Here is a 21,149-nt window from a genome sequence, read left to right on the forward strand (position 1 = left end):
GGGACCTGACCAGATCATCAAGTCTGACCCCCTGCCATGGCAGGAAAGAGTACTGGGGTCAAACAACCCCAGCAAGGTGTTCATCTAATATACACACATATACAGACACACATAAATATGATGTTAATGTGAAAACTGTACTCCTTATGGATTGTTTCAGTCATTTATACTTACACACACAAATTTTTTTTTTTAAATACTGTATGTTTATATATAGCGTGATTTCTAAATGTATTCCATTTTCTTTATAACTGTTAAAATATGAAATAAAGTATCACCATAGATTACATGAAGTACAGATCTATAATAAATAAAGCCAAAAACTCAGATATTTACCAGCAGTATAGCATGAATTGTTTGGATAAGACTGAGGCATGTTTTGGATACAACGAAATAATGTCACCAAGCTGAGATCATCACCAAATACATGGGCCTTTTTCCTCTGGATTAGATGTCCCATAGCAAATGTTGTATCAGTATATAAAACCTAAAGAATGAATAAAAGCAGATTTTAAATGCACAGTATGAAGATTTTAAAAAGTCAGCTATTACATTTCAAATAAATATTGTTACCTGGCCATAAATGAAAAAATAACCTGTTTCCTTGACCACGATTTTATTTCCTTGTTCTTCCAAAGCTGTTCCTCGTTTAAAGCTGAGAAGCCATGGGACGATGCTTGAATCATCTAAAAGAGAGAGAGAGAGAGAAAAAGAAGTGTTTCTGGTAAGAGGAACCTTCCTCCCTCCACCCAAACAAACCCAAAAACAAACAACCACCCAAAACCAAACATAGCTATTTCATTCTGGTTTCCATTTCCGCAAAAATAACAATGTTGACTTCTGGAAAAATAGCATCATTTCTTGAAACAAGCAGGAAATCGGCGAGAATTATCCAGCTGAAAAACTTTCATTACTTTTAGTCTTTAAACAGCATATAGGCAATGTCTAATTCAAGACATACAAGGATGTAGCTAGGGTGACCACATTTCCCTTATTAGGCAGGACAGTCCTGCAATATATAGACACATGTCCTGGGTTTCATGACTCTGGGATAGCTTTTGTCCTGGATTTGCAGCATCTGCAGGGATTGGGAAATGGCAGGTTTCCCCTTAGAGGCAGTAGTGTTCCAGCTTTGCAAGGGGCTGTCGGAGGTGGGAAGCAGGGGATATTGCATGCATGTGCATGTAAAAACCAGGAAGCATGAAGAGCAGCTCCCTGCAGGGAAGTCTGTGGGGGACAGGAGGTAGAGGAGGGCTAGGAGGAAGATCAGATCGAGCCCCGCTCCCCACCATGGTGACGGAGGGAGTGAGGCAAAGGCTGTGTGTGCTGTCCAGGTAGGGCAGTGTGTGAGGCCTGGGTGTGGAGTGGAATGGACCAATGGGTGGCTTATCCAGGGGGTGGAGGGCACAGGGGACACATGCCCCCCAGATTTGTGTGCAGGGCAGACATGGATGTGGGCTGCTCACTGCAAGCTCAGGGCTCCCAGCCCTGTTGCACTTCCATGGCAAGACATCCCTTGCCCACTCAGCAGCAGTGGAGGTGGGGACATGGAGTTGTGTTCTCTGCTGCTGCTGGGTGGACAGGAGGCACGCGGCCAGCACAGGGCTCCCAAGGGAAAGGCAGCAGGGTGGGGACCCCTAAGCCAGCAGCGAGCAGTCCATATCTGCCCCCACTCTGCTTGGCTCTGGTTTGGCAGGGGTGGTTGGGGGAAGGTGGGCATGTGTTCCTCCTTCCCCTTTTGAAAAGGTGGTCACCCTATGTGTAGCATGTACTCATACTTTTTTATGGAGCATGGTGTCAGATTAGTTAAGACATCTTTCTATGGATGCGGAGGCCTGGGTTCAAGCTTTGCTCTGGATTCATGCAAGAGGCTGTCCCATGTTCACCCAGGACATGCTCCCTTGTGCCTACAGAAACTAGTGTGCTTTAACCACAGTGGTCCAATATATTCTTAGTCCTGGGTGGATTTCTGAACTTGACTCTTACCTTTTTGTTGGATATCACTTTTGCTATCAGCAATCAATTGCAAACAGGCCTGTAGCACTGCAAAGCAAACATATCCCTTTTTAAATCAAAGAAACACATATTATAAGAAAATCACGAAAAGAATAGTTTAAGATCTTGGTGGAAAAAATAGTGCAAGCAGAATCATCAGGCAGATGTTCTTAGTCTCACTACCTGGAAATAGGTTCTTCTATTTCTTGTTGTGGCAGATACTTGTCAGTTATGCTAAGGTGAAGGAAAATTTTCACCATTTTCACCATTTTAACAGGTACTAGGTAAGTATGAGATTTCAGTTTATGCAGTCAAGCACTGGGACAGTATAAAGCACCAGTTTTTTATCTGCACTCCTAATACAATTTAATATTGTTTAATATTGTAATATTAAGCCAAGTGAGTTAAAAGCTGCCAGCTTCATTTGTTGAATTAGATTTCTAACTAAAAACCCAAAAAAGAGTACTATCAGTCACAATGGATGTCAAACTTCTTAAAGGTATTTTTGGAACATTAAAGAGTTGTTTAGCTTCACATAAAATATCAGTAGATGTCCACAAGATATACAGATTCATTTTATATTACATTAAAAAAATACGAAGAATTCCTACTGTTCAAAATCAATGCATCTTAATTCCCTGGTTAAGCAATCTTACTTAAGATGTTGAAAGAAATTAATGCAAGTAATGCTATGTATGTTTTAGTATCTGTCAAAACTAATGAACTGCTTTAAAATTTGGGCACTCTGCATGCTAGATGACAACACAGAAGATAAGAATTTAGGAACACATCTATGTTGGAAAACCAGGTACCTGAATAGAACTCATGTAGAACAACCATGAAAAAACCAAACACACCTACACTACTGGTCACAAAACAACTTGGGCACCTAAAATAACTTTGCACCTACAGGTATTTTTACATGTGTTGTGAGAAACGGTGCTGAACACTTTAATTAGGGAGCCATGCCAATTAAATATGTCCATGCATTGCATGTATCAGCATCATCATGTGTTCCTGCACTGAAAAAATGGTGGCAGGATGCTTTGAACTAAAGCTCATCAAACATGTTTTATTTCAAAGTGCACTGCTGCTGTTTTTTTAGCACAGAGATGTGTGGTAATGCTGATACACGTAATGCGGAAGGCTGCTGGAGTGCATCAATCTTCATGCTCCAGCAGACTCGATTAATCAAGTCTGCTCCAATACACTAGATTTTCAGCTCCGTGTACATGTATAGGATCCGTATATGTTTTTCTCTAGGTGCCTAGCTGGGGAGCTTCTGCATGTGTCCAGAAACTCAATCAGAGCACCTTGGTGCCTAACTCCTGCCTAAGCTCCATTGCCACCCAGTAGCCCTTAAGGGCCTGATGCATTAGATATGTTCACAGAATGCCTAAAACAAGGATATTACTGCATTTGATATCAAATGAAGCAGCCTTGGTCATTTTCTCTTAAAATATGGTTAATGGAGGAGCTTCCACTGAATGGTTGGCGCACTCGGCCAAACAGCAGGAAAGCTGGGTTTTAGCTCCATCTTAAGCCTGAGGAGACTCAAAGCTACAGCTCTCACTTCAGAAAAAAATGCCTTATCCTCCAGGTGATAAAATAACTTGTGTTGTGGCATCTTCCACTCCAGCTGACACTGAGGTATTATGTAGCTAAGAGTCATGGGGCCAGAAGGAGAGCAAGCCAGAAAGAGCCTTAGGCTAATAACAGATGTTGGATTTCTCTCCTGACAACATTTTTTATCCTGAGATCCTACAGATTTCCAAAGCTATTGTCCCTGTGAAGTATCTGAGATGACACTAGTCCCTGGGACAACTGTGGCTAATTCTATTTAATTGCCATTTGAGCTGTCCATGTAGATGATTGCCTTGCACCTGTTTTGATGCCCAAGACAATCAAAGCCAGGATAAAACCGGTTTCTGTTCTACTCTTAGATTACACTGGCAGTTCGGGCACCCTGCCAGGACAAGGAGAGCTGGACTAAAATTCAGAAATAACCCTGGAATCAAGGACCAGAGCTCCAGACTCCCCTCTACTCCTCCTCGGCTGAATACGCTAACACTTCCTGGATTATTCCATAGTCTGGTGGTAATAGTACGCCTCGAGGATGGTAAGTTTGAATCCCCTTAGGGTCAGGAAGATCCATAACCTCCTAGATGAGTGCTCTAATCAACAGGCTGATGTACAAAAGGGGGAAAAGGCATTGCTTTGCCAAGTAAGTGTCTACCCTCAAGACCAGACAAGGTTATTTGGGTAAATCTGGTATCTTTTCTTAGACCAACTAAAATAGTTGGAAAAATTCTTCTTTGCAAGCTTTTGGGTACAAACAACCATCTTCAGGCAGAGGGAGTGTTACCCTCAAGAGTGATCTTTTCATTTCGAATCCCAAGTAGATAGCTCTGAGTCAAACCTTTTAATCCAAAGAAGGGCAGGAGTACACCCTTTGTTTCCTATTAGCTAAAATTCTAATTAGTTTCCTGGTTCAACTTTTGGGTTCTTTGACAGTGCCAGTATCTCCCCATCTCCTGTAAAGGAAACAGTACCTGTTTATTTGCATCACCCTCCTGACACTTTTAGGTATATCAAAGCCTAAATCAGGGACCAGTGTGAATTTTGTCTTTAGTCACACAATCTATGTAATTTTAAAATGGTGAATCACTTTAAAATTGTTTAAGTCACATTAAAAAAAAATAGGTCAGAGAAGTAAGTGTCAGGAATCATAAGAAAAGTCAAAATAGAACCTATAAAGTTATGTTATTTTCATTTCTACAGAAATCATAGATAAAGTTTAAGCCCCAGAATTCCTTTTGAGAGTGAAAGGCATTGAATAAAAGTATCTACAGTATTATCCAGAAAGTAGATGTGTCTGGCAATTTAATAATTTACTAGGTAGGATGAAAAGAAAATCTTGACTTTGATTGCTGAATCCCTTCAGAAACACTATGGGACAGAGTTTGCCACCCTAACTCACAGTGAAGACTGCCTCACTCTGTAAGTAATCCCATTCACGTCAATGGGCCACTGGCCGAGTGAGACATCATTCATTGTGACAAAATGGAGCCCTGAATCTGTCAATAATTCCTATGGCGTAAGAACCAGAAAACTTCTAAAGAAAGAATCTAAAGAACTCTAAATCTCTGATACAAGAAAACAGAAAAACAAAACACAAGCAATCTTCTATTCACTTCTTCCCTCACACTGGTATGGCGAGGAGCTTACCGAAAAGAGAAGCCTTTGGGTTAAGAGTGAAATAAAATTCCTGGAGTTGCACAGCTGCTAAACCAGGAAAAACAGGTAATATCTGCCTCTAAAAATGTTAATTCATTGTCATCAATAATAATGCTCCTTCTTATTTAACTATATTAAGTGTTTACCGGTTACCAAGGAGTAGGAACAGAAAGGAAGCCTCTACAATTTAATCAAAGGAACAAAGATGAGATCTGGAGTCCTATGCACAATTCTGCTTGTCACTGCTACTTCTGTGGTTTAATAGTCTTAATATTCTTAAAAAGAAAGTAAAGAACAACAGTATTTTATCTGAGGAATTCAGCCTGGCTCTTCTGCAATATTGATTCCTCTGCAACACTGAGTGACAGTTATTTATTTCAAGAAAAGAAAAACAGGCCTTAGTTAATACAACACCAAACATACAAACATATATTAGAATGAATACTATAAATAATAGATTTGAAGGAGTCAACATTTCTGGACTGAACATCCAAGATAGCTGAAAAATATTCAGATTTGAGTTTTAAATGTGCGATTCACATTAATAAATTATAAATAATATGGTTAATAGTGGTACAACATATATAACAATGATTTAAGATAATCTAAAAAAGAAAAAAGTCTAAATACCATTGGGGATGACTAGTTGTATAGTGCTAATTGTCCATGGGGCAGTAAAAATTAGCTATCCTTACATAAGAGAAAACTCCTCCTCTTGCAACGATAATGAAAGAACAGAAAGTCAAGCTGCTGAGTTTAACTTTGTTCCTGAGCTCAACAGCTAATTCTGAAGAAGTTAGTGACTCCAGATGCATGTGCAAACCACAAACAGAACTAAAGGGGTGTTGACCTTCACAATTGAGTAATGCAAGCTTATTTTCAAAGCATCTACTGAGGTCTCACCCCACAGGCTGTTGCTCTGGCTCTATAGTTCTACACATGGGATTTCTCTACACAGCCATAGTTAGTCAGAAATACAGGAAGGGTGTTTCAAGTGGTTCCCCAGGGATATGCTGTGGATCTGATGCTGCTTGGAATTGTAATGACTTGGCTGACGCAATAAAGAATATATTTATACAATGTAGAGATGATATTAAGCTGGAAGGAATTGCACACACTTTGGAGGACAAGACTACATTTCAAAATGACTTCAAGTTAAAGAAATGGTCTGAAATAAATAGAATACAATTCCATAAAGACAAACACAAAGCTAGTATTTTAACTAAATAGAATAGGAATAATCAACTGCAGAAATATCAAGGGAGAACAAATGGCTAGGTAGAAGGTGTGCAGAAAAGGATTGGAGGGTAATAGTAGATCATAAAAGAACTTGAATATGCTGCGTTTTTACCAAAAAGGAAAATATCAGACTGGAATGTAGAAACACAAATGTTGTGTGCAGGACACATGAAGTAGTCCTTCTATTCTATGCAACACTAATCAAGTCTCAGCTGAAGTAGTATGTCCCATTTTGGGTAGCATACTTCAAGAAAGATGTAGTCCAATTACAGACAGTCCAAAGGAGAACAACAAAACAGGTCAGAGGTCTAGAAGGTAGACCTGTGCGAAGTGGCTAGTATTCACTTTGGATTTGGATTCAGCCGATTCAGAGATTTGGCTGCCCCTGAATTGGCCAAATCTCTGAATCAAACAGAGCCACCCTCAGCCCACTCTCCCAGCCCCATCAATGGCTGCCCTGCCCAGCCCCAGCATCCCAGCTCTTAAAAAAGCTCCACACTCACTGGCTCCTGCCAGGCAGGGGGCAATCCCTGCTGTCCCCCAATGCCCTGCGCTGTATGGGGAGCTCTGCCACAAGCCCCCAGAAGCTCCGATGGCTGCTGCAGCAGCCGGTGAGTGTGGGGCATTTTTTTTCTCTTTTTTTTTTTTAAAGAGCCAGGATCCTGGGGCAGGGCAGGGCAGAGCAGCCATTGATGGGGCTGAGAGAGTGGGCAGGGCTGGGAGGGGTGCTCAGGGAGCCTGGGGAAGTAGGCAGGGGATGGGGCCTAAGGTGTCCCTCCCCCCCACCCCCTACTTACTGGCACGGAGTCCAGGTCCAGCTCCCTGTGGTGGGGAGCGTGGACTGCACAAATTGCTGAATCTTTTCTGAATCAATTCAGAGGCTTCAAATCAATTTGGACCTTTTTATTGGTCTCCCAATTCAATTCGGATTCAGAGATTCGTCCACCGAATGGGGCTGAATCTCCTCTGAATTGAGCCAGCACCCGAAGCTTCATACAGCTCTACTAGAAAGACTGAACCACGAGGAAAGATTGAAAGAAATGGATTTGTTTTGTCTAGGGACAACATCGAGGACAGACATAGTAACAGTTCTCAAGTGTATAGAAAGTTTCTGCAAAGAGGAAGGTAATAAACTGTTCTCCATTTCCACTCAAGGGTAAGACAAAAAATTGTCAGCTTAAATTGCAACAAGGAAAATTTAGGTTAGAAACTGGAGGTGGGTGGTAGTGAGGATCAGGAATTTAATTTTAGGTTAGTTAAGCAGCAGAATAGATTGACAATAATGACTGAAATCTTCACTGGAAATTTTTGAGAACAGCTTAGACAACCCCCTGTCAGCAATGGTTTAGGTAAAAATGATTTCATCTTAGAACAGGGGGATGGATTGGATGATCTAGGCTATTCTGTCCTATATTCCTTCAATCCCTATTTCCTATGATTTTATAATTGTCAGGTCCTCTCTCTGTTAACTTTATATAACCCAGTTTGCATAACCACTCTAACAACTACTGACAGAACTTTACAGTCTATTATTATTTGTTTAAATAAATGTTTACAAATGCATGCATAAAGTCAAGTGCCCAAATATTGTTTGAGGGGCTGATTAAAGGTGGCCCAAGATGCCAAACACTCACAATTCTTGTTGAAATCAAAGAAGGCTGAAGTTTGTTGGAAAAAACCATCACTTATTTAGGTCCTAATTATAAATTTAGGAAATGCCTTCAGGCACTCAGGTTTGCAAATATCAGCTGTAGAACCCTTTATCTCTGGAGAAATGTTCCACTTAAAAGCTCCCTGAGCCCTTCTTTCCCTGTTTTTGTCTATTCTCCCTGGACTTCCTGAAACTTAGCAATCATACACATTTCTCTGTGTGCTCCCATGTATTTTTTATTGCATTAGCTTTTGTATTTTTCATTCACAGAGTAGTTGAAGTATCGTTTTTAGTCTTGGCTTTGCCTTTCTATGACTAGTTAAATAATCAGGCACTTAAGTGATTACCTATAAATCCTTAAGTTAAATAAACTAGTAAGGAAAGCCTAGCTTGTGTAAAAAAGATGGTGGTCACATTTGCTTAATGTCTCCAAAATATTTGCTGAATTGTTTTGATCTTAAACTGGCCCACATTGTGTGATGAACTACATACTAGAAGTTTTAGCATAATTCAGCCATTTAGTACCTATGGCAATTGTAGAGTATTAGTATTATTGTAATAAAAGAGGTTTTATTTTTGTGTAGGTGTTTTTGAGTGCTTGGTATTTCATATAATATGCAATAGTATTAATTCATTCATGCAGTAAATGGACTCTTTTATGCTAAACTGCATATGCTTGATTAAGTCACTCTTTGTCCTTCTGTTTAGGATGGGCAGCTTCCTCTTTTGAGTTACTCTGCTGTCAGCAGAAACAATAACAACATCACTTTTCTTTTCCAGAAATGGATTTTTCTTTTTGAGAACTGCCATGTTCCCCTCTTCAAACATTAAAAGAAGTATTTTAAAAATATGTTGAGGGTATTTTATGCTGTAGATTTTACCTTAAACCAGCAGAAACACTAAGGGGCCTTTCCCTCTGATTCAAGGGGTTTTATTGTATACATTTCAGTCATAAGTTTGGGTTTTTTCCCCCAAATTACTACAAAGTGAAAAATGAATGATCTGTGTTGTTGTATTTAATATGCTACCAGTAATAGAAGGTGAGTAAATTGAAACACCTATCTAGAGCAGTGTTTGGTAACTTTTTCAGGCCACAGCCTAGAATGACCTAATGTAGGTAAGAGGCAGCTGGGTGCTAGGCAGACCCGGCACAGGCATGGGCAAATCAGACAGCCACCCAGGGCCCAGACAGAAAAGGGGCCTGAAAATGGTAATTTTTACCCGTTGTCTGATTATTATTATCATTATCTCTGGTGAAGGGGGACCTGATACTAAATTTCAGCTGGGGCTGCCAGGAGTCTAGGTATAGTGCTGGTGCTAGGACCCATCCACTGCTACTGCTGCTTTTCCCCACTGTGGCCTGGAAGAAGCCCCGGTTGAACATCAAAACCTTCTACTGCCAAAGCCCCATGTCTAGTGGCTTGGTGGGCCAATCTGGCTTAAAGGCCATGGGTTGTTAACTCCGGATCTAGGGAACTGAAGGGATGAACAGTTAGTTTCATACTTGTTTCCAGCTATGTTTCATGTTCGCATAATGCTCTCTATTTTGTCTGGACACAGGTATCTGCAGAAGTGTGGCTGAAGAGTTGCTAATGAAAAGCTGCTGTCTTGCACGACGAGTAAGTCTGTCATTCTGATCCACGAACTATTTAGAATTCTCTTTGTTTAAAGGAAAGCTAAGTCTTTGTCAAGGGAATTGGACTGAGTGCTGTGAGATTTCTTAGTACACCAAAGTAAATGTCCCCCATTTCACCTTTGGAACAACCACAAACAAAACTTCACCAAAGTTTAAAATTATAAGGGGGTAATGCTGATGTCCTTTAACTTGAAGCAAAGTTATTTTTGTTTTGTACCAATAACATCTGAATCAGGTCTATAATGAACCTGGGGATAAAACTTCAGCACACAAAACCATATTTGTCTTATGTGACATTTTTGGTTTTGGACATCAGAGTGCATAGCTCTCATGGAGGAAGCACACTGGCAACAAAAGGATCAAAAGCAACTCTGGTGTATATACAGGATTGGTTTTAGTTCTGCTATGGATCCTAAGTTTCCCTCTACCAAGAGAATTAAAAAAAGAATCCCTGCTCTTAGATCATCAAACGACTTATGACAAGTATATCTGCCTGGGCGTTAATTATATGTACCTTCTTTAGGTCTATTAAACTCCTACTCAGTGCAGAAAGAACTCTGGTTTTCACTGATAACCATACAATCACTTATATGTGGAACAGAAACTTCATCTTTTCAATTTTCTAAGATATTAACTTTCATAAAATACAGATTGTATTAGCTCTGATGTTTGATAGATTTATATATAATCATGTGGACATATGCACATCCTGAAGAAATACATCTTAAAACAAAGAATGTAATCGCAACAGTTATTTTTGCTCTAGTCTTCATTGAAACAAAGTTCTATTGTGAGGTCACTTCTACATGCAGGACTTAACAGCAAATGAAAAGAAACAGGAGCTGCATGCTGAATACACTGGATTGGGTCTATAGAGTCAAAAAATGTACATATGTTTGGGGATTTTTCTTCCATGTTTTAACTAGATAAAAAGAATCAAAAGAGGACTCTTCATATGTAAAGCAAAAAAGGACAAGCTCATGTATTCACTAGAAAAGCTAGATATAAATTAATAAATTGTATTAATGCATTAATGTTATTAAATATAAATTACTTCATTAAAATATATATATGCATGTGTGTACACACACTTTAAATATGAAATATTTTAACCCCATGACCTTTTCAGTGAAATACAATCAGTAATCTAACAGTATAATTTCAGATCATCAGCAATTAGTTTAAAATGTTGGTCTAGCAAGAAACTTAAGCTGATTATTTTAAAGTGAATGAAATAGAATAAGCTGGATGTTTCAGAGCCTGCAATGATTGTGATGGTGTGGTAATACTTGAGAAGTAGAAACAATTGAAACCACAATGATGGTTATTTCCATTTCCATAATCACATATGAGAAAGGATGCAGGACCATGAACACTACCAACCTTCCTGGCTACTCCAGTCTCTCTGTTATAAGACAGATAGATTAGCCAGGGCTCACAAAGATCAGTGTAGAAAGTCTAATCCTGGAAAATAGAGCTTTTAAGCAAACAGTGACACACTGATGTCACTTCATGTAGAGCATTCATGATATAAGAGGTCCTTCTGTGAATCAGATTCTAATCTTAAGGTTTTTAACCTCATTAACTAGGTCTTTGTAACCCAAATTGTTGGACCTTATAAAGGTCAGTTCATAGCAATCCACTGACTCACTGTGGTTTTAGTTTTAAATCATCTGTTATGTTGTGTGTTTCTCTCTATTTCTATGCCAAGCCAATTAAAATTTGTTTTAATTTAAACTACATGAATCATCATACAATAAACTGCAGATGTTTCCAAGTGGTCATCTGGATGAGAAACAACCTGATTTTGACTGCAGAGGGAGCTGAGTAAAAGGTATGCTTAATACAATGGTTTTGCCTAACTCATTCACATAAATTTTACAGATTCACAGAAGTTTAGGGCTGGAAGGGACCTCATGAGATCATTGGGTCCAGCCCCCCTGCTGTGGGTAGGAAAGACTGCCAGGGTCAAATAACCCCAGCTGGATATGTGTCCAGTCTGCTTTTGAAGATCTCCAGGGTAGGTGCCTGCACCCTCCCTACCCCCGGGAGTCTATTCCAGAGTCTACTCACACAAACCGTGAAGAAGTTTTCCCTTTCATCCAATCTGAAACCTTCTTCTAGGAGTTAATGCTAAAAGGAAACTGATAAATGTCCACATAGATCTGTGAGGAGCTGAATAACCTGCAGAGCATTAGGTTCCATAATGTGCATTAAAGATAATGTTTCCTCACTTTTACTAGCAGGCATAGAAGATTACTTGGAATTCCTTTTGATTTAAATAAAACACAAAACAAAAGGCTTGATAATGACCTTGGTACCATAACATAAAAAGCTGTTTGAGCTACCTGACTGGAATATCTGAAGACTTGTCATCTTCAATGCTGTATATACAGTTTGTTTTAAATTACCAGCCTTGTCCAAATTCAAGTAACAATTCCACTTAATGCAATGGGGTTCTATAGCATGACCTTCGTGGGGTTCTTCTTTCTGAGGTCAGTTACTAACTAGACAGTACACTGGAGTTTAGCCTATTAAATAAGAGGTTTGTGTTGCTGGAAGGTGACTGCTTAAAAACGCGCTTGGTTGTTATAGTAAAATCTGATTTAGGATTGAAATACATAAATTGCTCCAATGTAACTAAATAATTTAATTAATTAAGCTAAGCCAAACAGATATAAGAGAATCCTTATGAGGCTTTCACCAATTTAGAGGCTCCTTTAATTGTGAAATGTAATTGCTTTCAGTATTTTAATTAAAAAAAACATTCACTCTCTGAGAACAATAGATCTATTCCACTTTATTCCATGGGCATCAATAGACTTTGAAGGATAATAAGGCTAATGTCTTAAATCCACAGAGGGAACAAATAAATAAAGAAATTTGGCATTTTATTGCAATACAATGAAAAAAGGTTTTTTTAGCTTTATTTTCAACTTTAAAAAAAATCAAAACCCAAGAGTTCAGTCAGGAGAGAGAATTCTTACATAATATAACTAAAGCAACTAATATAAGTCATCTTTTTCTTAACACAAAAAAGTATTTCTCTCTATGGTAAACATATTGCCATGAATGACTAATTTGCTGGAATCATTTTATTGTGTCTGTAGACAGATACAAATTCATGCTCTTTTTAAATGTCATGTTTCCCGAAACAAAGCTATGAAGCTCCTGGCAGTTCTCTTTTTCATAGGAAAGGGATTTTCCAGAAAAAGGACACTGATATTGTTTGGAAATAAAAATTCCCTTTCCCCACTTTGGACCAAAGAGACAGCATCTGTATGATAGCTTAAATTATGAACCATGAAGTTTGACTGCTATAAAACAGTTGAGAATTGCTGAAATTCACTGCTCTGGTTTATTTCATTCTAGACTGCCTCTTTTATGAGAACTAGATTGGGATGCAAATCCAAACTTGCATAACAGTCAAACATTCAGAAAGCACACATAGGTAAATACCATGCGCTGGGTGGAATTAGAGGAAGAGAAACCAATATTCCATTCAGGGAATACCTCTAATGCTAAAATTCTTTGCTATACTGGTATAAAGCAGAAGGGATTCAGGTGCCTTCAAAAGTCTGCTTACAGCAAAGAGTAAGAATTGAGCTGTGTGGCTTTCCTGGAATCCCATGCTAAATCCCCTACATTTCTGTACTACCCAGACCTCTTTTCTCCAGCAATACCCTCCCCCCCTGCTTGCTCCATACCTGTTTTTTCTGTGGGTTGAAGTGACCGTCTGTCCCTGGTTCTACCTCCATTCCAGCCTTTCTTTGGGTCACCTTCACCTGCCTCAGAAGCAGGCAGCCTGTTTTCCTAATGATGATAAGCAAAACTATAGCAATGGAAGCAGTCCAGGATGCTTACCCCCTCCTCTTCCTGGCAGTCAATAACAGGTTTGAGAGGCCACTGAAACTCACCTGCTTGGTACTTGCTGCTATCTGCAAGGAGGAAGAGAAAGTAGGGATATCCACTTTATGCTTGTCCAGAGACACCAGTGGCTGGGTTAGTGGTGATCTTGTCTGAACCTTGTAGATCAGCTCGCTGCGGAGAGTTGCTAATTCTGCTTTCAGTGTGATAACATGGTAAAGAGACACTGCTGCAAGACAAGAGGACAGGAGCATTGCAAGCCACAGGAATGCGACAGAGAAAAGTCCCTTGTTGCTCAACCCAACAGCATGAGGGGCAGGAGGAGAGGAGGTGGTATCCTTCTGTTGGACGGTGTGCGAATAGTCCACAGATTTCATCCTTGCACTTTCCTTACTAAAGTCAGAGAGAATATTCAGTTGCAGCTCCTTCTGAGGTATAATCCATTTTGTCAGTTGCACTGTGAAACTAAGGGCATCCAGCATAAGTGACCAAAACGGCCAGATCATTTCCTGTCATATGAAGCTGTTGATACAAACATTAAAGTTTAATGAACAGGGTGAGTGTCTATCTAAGATCCAGTCTCCCCTGAGTTTTTTCCTTTATAATCTGCATCTTGGCAATTCATATTTGCTGTCAGACTGCTTGCTTAATCTACCTTCCTCATTTTTCTTTCAACTATTAATTTTTATGGCAACTTGCCACTGCCTTTATATTCAGACACAACTGATACCAGTTGTATCCTGAAACTTATCTAAAAGAGCAGAAGAAATTAAAGGCTTACTGGTAGGGTGGCATATTTTCTGATACTAACAGATATAGTATAATCTTTAAACAAAGAAATCTGTTATTTTTCTAAGAAGAGTGGAAATACATCTAGGCAAATGAGATAATTCTTATCATTAGGAGGGTAGGGAAGAAAGGCTACAAGACAAAAAGTTTCCCAAGTGAAGTGGCATCTCATCAATGGTAGAAAGTTGCAGGCTCACAGGAAGGTAGAAAGTTCAATAGTAGAAAGTTGCAGGTATTTCTAAGAACTTGAGAGAAAATAACTTATTACAATTTATTTAATGCATTTTTTGATTCTATGATAAGAGTTCAAGCATTTGGAGAAGAGGTTATGCCAATGACTGAGAAAAGAACATAGAGCAGCTAATTCCAAACATAGAAAAGAAATGTAAATTTACCTACTTAATTTTATAACAATTTTATATCAGTCATAATTTTCAAGGTCCTCAATTATCTAGCTGAAGGTCTAGGTATAAGGTTCAGGGATGAGGATTGCAGTTAGCAATTTAGTAGAACTTTCTGTCACAAGGCTTTCTCTGGTGTGGATCCAAGACTATAATGAACACCTGTGAGTAGTAATCTCACTACCTTCCACCGGTATGTGAAGTGTGCTTTTTTTCTCCTCTGACCTTGACTTTGCCTTCTCCAACACTGCTGCATAAAAAAAATTCTAAGTGTACATGATAAGAAAAAGAACAAGCTATTCATAACTGATGTTAATCATATTAATATATTAGTACGAAGTGCTCAGATGCTATTATGTGGGTGCCAGAAGAAACTATGTAAAATTCGTTATATATAAAAACCTTAGTCTGTTTGTCTGTAAAACTTTATTTGTATTCTGATTGGTTGTCTTGGCAACCAATCACAATGCTTACTGAAACAACCAATCATAGTGCTCTGCACAGACAGACGCATGGTGGAGCGTGGTGGAGTGTCCCCATGACAGTGGGGACAGAGGCTCCTTGGAGGTGGTGGCAGCACAAGGTGGGGCGGGGAATGGGGTTGGGACCACAGCGGCAAGAGGGAGACTGGGGTCAGATCCGCTGTGGCAGGGGAACAGGGTGGAGGGGAGAATGAGCCTGGACCTGAACCACTGGAGGGAATGGAGTCGGGCCTGAAGCCTTGGGGGTGGGGGTTGTAAAGAGTAATCCAAAACTACTAACAACAACTAGCTAAAACCTTTCTGGGATGTTTAACTGAAAATTTCATTTCATGAAAAAAAAAGCTTGTCCACAGTCAACACAGCAAGGCTGTGGTCAAATAAGGAACTGAAACCATAATTTGCTGAGTTCCAGTACAGTGCCGTCACCACAAAAACATTCTTACTCTGTGGGAAGTTTCATTATAAGATATACTTGTTTTAACATGAATCTTGATTAAGAGAGTGAGATGACTCATGTATTTGAAAGATGGCTCAGGGATAACGATCTAAGGGCGCATTCACACATGCAAGCATGTGCACTTGCAGCAGCTCAAATAGAAGTGGTGCAAATTTGAGCTGGGGATTTTTGCCTCAGCGCACATGCCTGGACATGCACTTTGGTGTGGGGTAAATTGTGCCACTTGGAGAAAAATAACCTGGCCTGGATCCTCCTTGATCTGCAGCCAGGGGGAGCTAGATCCCAGGGCCAGCACCTGTCCTGGCCCCAACAGTATAAAAATCTGCCCTGTCCTGGCCCCATCAGTACAAAAACCTGCCCTGTCAAATAGCTCAGGAGCTTCTAGGGCCCAGCCAGTTGGTACCTGGGGACATGACCCCTTGTGCCAGCTGGACTGCTGAAGCAGCCCTGAGAGTTCCCTGCACCCTTTACTCACTGCAGGGGTCTGGCAGTGGGGGCTGCTGCCTGGCTGTGACCTGCTGTGCACCTGCCAGGCTTAGATGGAGACAGCACAGCCAGTCTGGGCCAGCTGCCAGTGGGCTGTGGCTGCAGGGTTGGCCTTTGTGTGGCACTACTGCCATGTGTGCCCCCTGCCTGGCCATCTGGTCAGCTATTGCCTGGAAGATGCTCCCAGTGTGGTGGCCTGCTTTGAACTGTCAAAGCATATCCTCCTGGCCCCAACTGGCCAGGAGGTCAGCCACCGCCAGCTGGGTGCAAGGTGCCAGCCCTGAGCAGGCAGGGTCCTGCCACTGGCCTAGCAGGAATTCTGGTGTTCCCTATTGGAAAACTGAAAAATCCCTAATAGAAAAATCCCAAAGTCACTCTGTAAAATACCCCGAAATCTATGTTCCTCCACAATTAAAACAAAAGACAGCAATATAGAGATAGAGTGAGTGAGAGGCAGAGATTAGTTGGGCAATGTTTTATTGATATATCTACAGTGTTAAAGCAATTTGGAAGCCTACCAGTGTCTCTATCATCATAATAAAATGAATTCTAAATACCTATATGTTTTGCTGGCCCCTACAGGGGCCACAATCCCCACAACAGGGCCAAATGACCCCTGCAGGAGCTACCCCCCCGCAGGGCCCATATGTCCCACTCCCACTTGCTTCCCCAACCCCCCGGATTGCTGCCCTACCTGGCGCCATCCCCCACCGGCTCCTGCAGCCCCCCTGATGGCTGCCCCCCCGCAGCCCCGCTCTCTCCCCCAAAGCCCCTGAATGGCTGCCCTGCCTGGCCCCATCCCCTATTTGCACCCCAGGTCCTGATGCTTGTCCCCCCAACCCCAGCATGGGCAGGCAGCGTGCTTCAGCACCAGGGTGAGGGCCAGCCATAGAGATGTTCTGGCTACTACCAGAGCATCTCTGTGGAGGACCCAGCCTCCAGTTGCCTCAGGGTACAGCCTGGGACTGTGCCCTGCCCCACTTTTTTCTGCTGCATTTTTATTTGACCCCTGGATATCCCACAGGAAATGTTTTCTCGTTCCCACACATGCCTCTTTCAGCATCTCAAAGGGGTTTGAGATGCTACAAGATGCACATGTGCACTCCTCTGGATGCGCCCCAGGAGTTTAAAAACAAATTTGAAAAATATTTATTTAAAAAGGGGGGGGGGGGGAATATGTGAATGCTATTATGTAGATTAGGTATTCACTGAAGTCCAAGCTAGGTTACAGTTGTACTCCATAAGCAGAAGGATTAATAGACATTAAGTAACACAATACAGCATGGGTTCCTCTATAAGGGTGTAAAGCTGGCTTACCTGGGTGCACAAAGATGGCACAAAGCAGCAGAGATACAAGGGGAAGGATTAGAAAAGTGAGTATTCATCTTACCAAATATGTTATTCTGAGTACTCTCTTGGGATGCCTTTATTTCCAAAGTGATCTATCAGCTTCTGTCCATACCTGATACATTCGTTTCCCATAAAGAAAAGAGGTTACATTTGCTTTGCTCCCACTTAAGAGGCATATACAGAGTTTTCTGTGTCAAAGTGCACGTTTCTGCTAAGGTGATTCATAGCATCTTCAGTCATTAGCAACTGCCTGTATGATACACAATTCAGGAAGTCCCCAACTCCCACAGGACCCGACGTAACAATGAAACTGCAAATAGAACTATCTTGGCTGTGCATTTTGCATATGTTCATTTTTTAAATCAATAACCCTAATGCTGGCAGGGAGTGGAGTGCTGCCCATATGATTTAGGCAAAAGCATGTAATACAGTATTTGTTTAAAATAAAAAATATATATATTTTAATTTTTTAATTTAAATTATCGGGTTAATACACACATACAACTTATATCTTTTTCACGCTGCCTCTTCAGTACTTTTGACACAGGACTAGGCACAGCACACTGTAGATAACTGAAGAATAAGAAGTTTAAAGGAGCCACCCATTTTGGTAGCATTTAGAGAGATTAATATAGCAAAAAAGAACCCATAACATACCCAGGTTCAAAAAGAGCACACACCTTCCTAATTCAAAAATGATATGAAATTTTGTACCAAATTCTGTAAAAATCAGGATCAATGCTCAATATGCCTTTCTTTTTGGACAGTAAAATCTGGTTTCCTGGCTTCTCTGCTGTACTTTGTGTAATGCTATTTCATTCCCTTTTGTTTTTCCTTTTTTCCAACATAGATTCTAGTATCCCACTTACCTCCTTCATAGAAGACATAACACTTAGTTCTATTCAGGCTGATTGCAGTAGCAGTTTTCTCAGAACCTCTTCTCCTGCAAATGCAGGACTATATCTTTTTATTCACTCCAGTATACAAAGCAAATTGATGGACAACCTGCATCTACTAACCCATTGAATGCTTGGTAAATGTGGCTCTTAGAATGGATTGAAAGAGAAGGCAGAGAATAGAACAGAAAGAAGAGAGATTAGAAAAAGACTATAATATTGAAAACTGGGGAGGAAGGGGGATTGGCAGGAGGCAGGGGGTGGGGGCGGACACAGGGGAAGCAGGTTACAAACATAAGGTAAAACAATCAGAGAAATTTGAGCAGCTTTATATTTTGGAAGTTTCCATTTAAAGGAAACCCCTAGGGCCATTTGGCTTGAGCTGGACAACACAAAGCTTATTGTGGCCTGTAGCTTCATACTCAACAGCATAAAAAAATATGGTTGCATTTCTCTTAGACCTTCAGGACTGCTGAGCTAAAATGAGTTGATGAAGTGATATAAACAAGAAGCCCTCCTGTGTCATCTGGAAGCAGATGGTCTCCCAATCTCATAGGCCAAAGTGCTCATACAAACCCATTAGCAGCAGGGAGCATAGGTCTCAAGTCTCAGTAGTGCCAAGGCATAACATTATATACTCACAGCCAGATCTTTCTATACACTGCTGCTGAGTCGATGTGGAGCAGAAGTTGACCGCCTCTGTGTTGCCTTTCACTTTCAAATTTTGTAAATGGTTGGCACAGTGAGCTGGAGGATAAAACAGTCTTTGCCTGTCCAAGACAGCAGGTGGAGTTAGTTCCTTTGCTGCTTCCTGAACTGAGAGGCAGTATTTATCCAGGACCTTGAACATAATGCAATGATGTCATTGCACAAATTACATATCTTCCTACTTTTGAAAGTTTGCACTTTCTTGGGCTGTAACACCAGGGTTTTTATTCAAAAGAAAGCCTGCAAATCCTAAACATGAATACACAAGTGCCAAAATGCCTAAGCACACACAAAAAAACCTCATGACATACACCCACGCACAGCCTGAGGCTGACAGAAAAGTAAACTTCTCCCATGTCAGTGTGTGCACACATTTTTATACTTCCATTTACTCATGACAAATAATTGTGTTGCCATATCACATGAAATTAGATTCAAAGAAAAAAAAGAAGCTATTTCCAAGTTTTTCTGATGCAACTAGTTATTTGGGATTCCTAACTTAAACATTTAAAAGGAGTCTTTTAGGAAGACTGGAGAGAAAAACAAAACCTTTCAAACAGTTCCTTACACTGAATAATTAATATCAGAGACTGATTAGTACCTCTTAAAAATCCTGGTCCCTATGACTAGGTACCAAATTTTGAGGTAATGGGATTTACATTTTTAACCATATTCAGCATAAAATGATAAAGATATTTTCAACGTTCATTTGCAATGAATTCCATGATCTAGAATTCCCTAAGTCCCAAAAGTGCTTCCTTCCCATGATTAAAAGCCACTCCTAGGGCCCTGGCAAATATTACAAGTGTTAATCCAGGATAGAGCTTCCCCCTGCTTGATCCCTGGAATCAGGCTGGACAGTGCCAATATGGCCCTGGCAGTTGCATGATTTGGATTAAGAATTTTTATACTTTATTCCAAGCATCAGATGTGCACAGCAGGACACGTGATATTTGGGATGGGGCATGAAATTCTTTAGATCCCAATTGTGCCCTTATTTTCACACCTGCTGGGGGCTTTAATGTAGTTATAAAATACTTGGGGGGGGGGATAGACAACATATTCATGACCTGTAAGTAACACTGTCTACACAATACTTCAAGTTCCAAATATTAAACATCCCAGTCTTACACTGTTTAATCAATGCTGAGTTTCATTTTAGTTATAATTAAACTACCTGAAAAAGAAAACCAAATTACATGCCCAGATAGTTTGAATGCACAAGACAGACATAACCACAATTATTGATACTGTCAGCAAGTTTTTCTACTGAACAGAGAAAAGGTTTTGAGAAATACTGAAACTCATGGTTTCCAACTAGGCCTTATTCACAGACAGGCAGCTCCTCATCCTTGTTTTGACTTCTCAGTAGTGCAGCCTCCTCCGAATTCATGTAGTGCAAATATTATATTCCTTTTATCTAATGTTTCTGTTGTCTTAGTTTGTGCTGTAATAAGAACCTTTACATTCTTTCCCACTATTTTTATATTTTAAAAGTATTTAGTATTTCAAGTATTATGGTAAACGGCTTTTATGAGCTATGATGTATAGTTTCATTCTATCCAGGTTTCTTATGTCAAGCAATCCAAGTGCCTTTTATTCTGTACTTTTTAAAATCAATTGTCTAGTAATTAATTTATTTAACTACCTTTTAAAAATGAGACCTAGTTCTTCAGGGCAGTAGCCATTTACATTACCTGTGTGCATGAGGAACATTCACAGCAGTATTGGGCATTCAGGTACAATGTTTTGTAAGTGACAGCTCTTCTTTGCATTTATCCTTTCATTTTACTTTTACAGTTGTTTACCTTAGAACTAAATGGGTGAGAGTTTTGGAAGCTCCAATAGCAGGTTTCAAGTTTCTGTTCTCTGTGAGCACAAAGACATGAGACATTTACTGTGGAGCTGCCTGAACATCTCAACCTTTACATATGAGGTCCTATTAGGCAGCAGAA

General features: G+C 40.3%; 1 protein-coding gene across 2 annotated transcripts in view; it reads right to left on the reverse strand.

Annotated features, from left to right (window-relative positions):
* Window positions 1-19,280, reverse strand: part of TNFSF13B (tumor necrosis factor superfamily member 13b) — a 20,561-nt gene extending 1,281 nt beyond the window's left edge. The window contains exons 1-7 of one of the 2 annotated variants that reach the window (XM_019529670.1): window positions 19,129-19,280; window positions 17,631-17,702; window positions 13,676-14,147; window positions 13,466-13,571; window positions 1,987-2,043; window positions 574-686; window positions 337-487 (exon numbers count right to left, since the gene is read on the reverse strand). In XM_019529670.1, coding sequence (XP_019385215.1) covers window positions 337-487; window positions 574-686; window positions 1,987-2,043; window positions 13,466-13,571; window positions 13,676-14,131 — 883 coding nt within the window. In that variant the 5' untranslated portion in view covers window positions 14,132-14,147; window positions 17,631-17,702; window positions 19,129-19,280. The remainder of the gene's footprint in view (window positions 1-336; window positions 488-573; window positions 687-1,986; window positions 2,044-13,465; window positions 13,572-13,675; window positions 14,148-17,630; window positions 17,703-19,128) is intronic. The other variant, XM_019529671.1, reaches the window with a different exon arrangement.
* Window positions 19,281-21,149: the final 1,869 nt, after the last annotated feature.

The sequence above is a fragment of the Crocodylus porosus genome, unplaced genomic scaffold (genome assembly GCF_001723895.1).
Source record: "Crocodylus porosus isolate Cpor-Errol unplaced genomic scaffold, CroPor_comp1, whole genome shotgun sequence".
Lineage (NCBI taxonomy): Eukaryota > Metazoa > Chordata > Crocodylia > Crocodylidae > Crocodylus > Crocodylus porosus.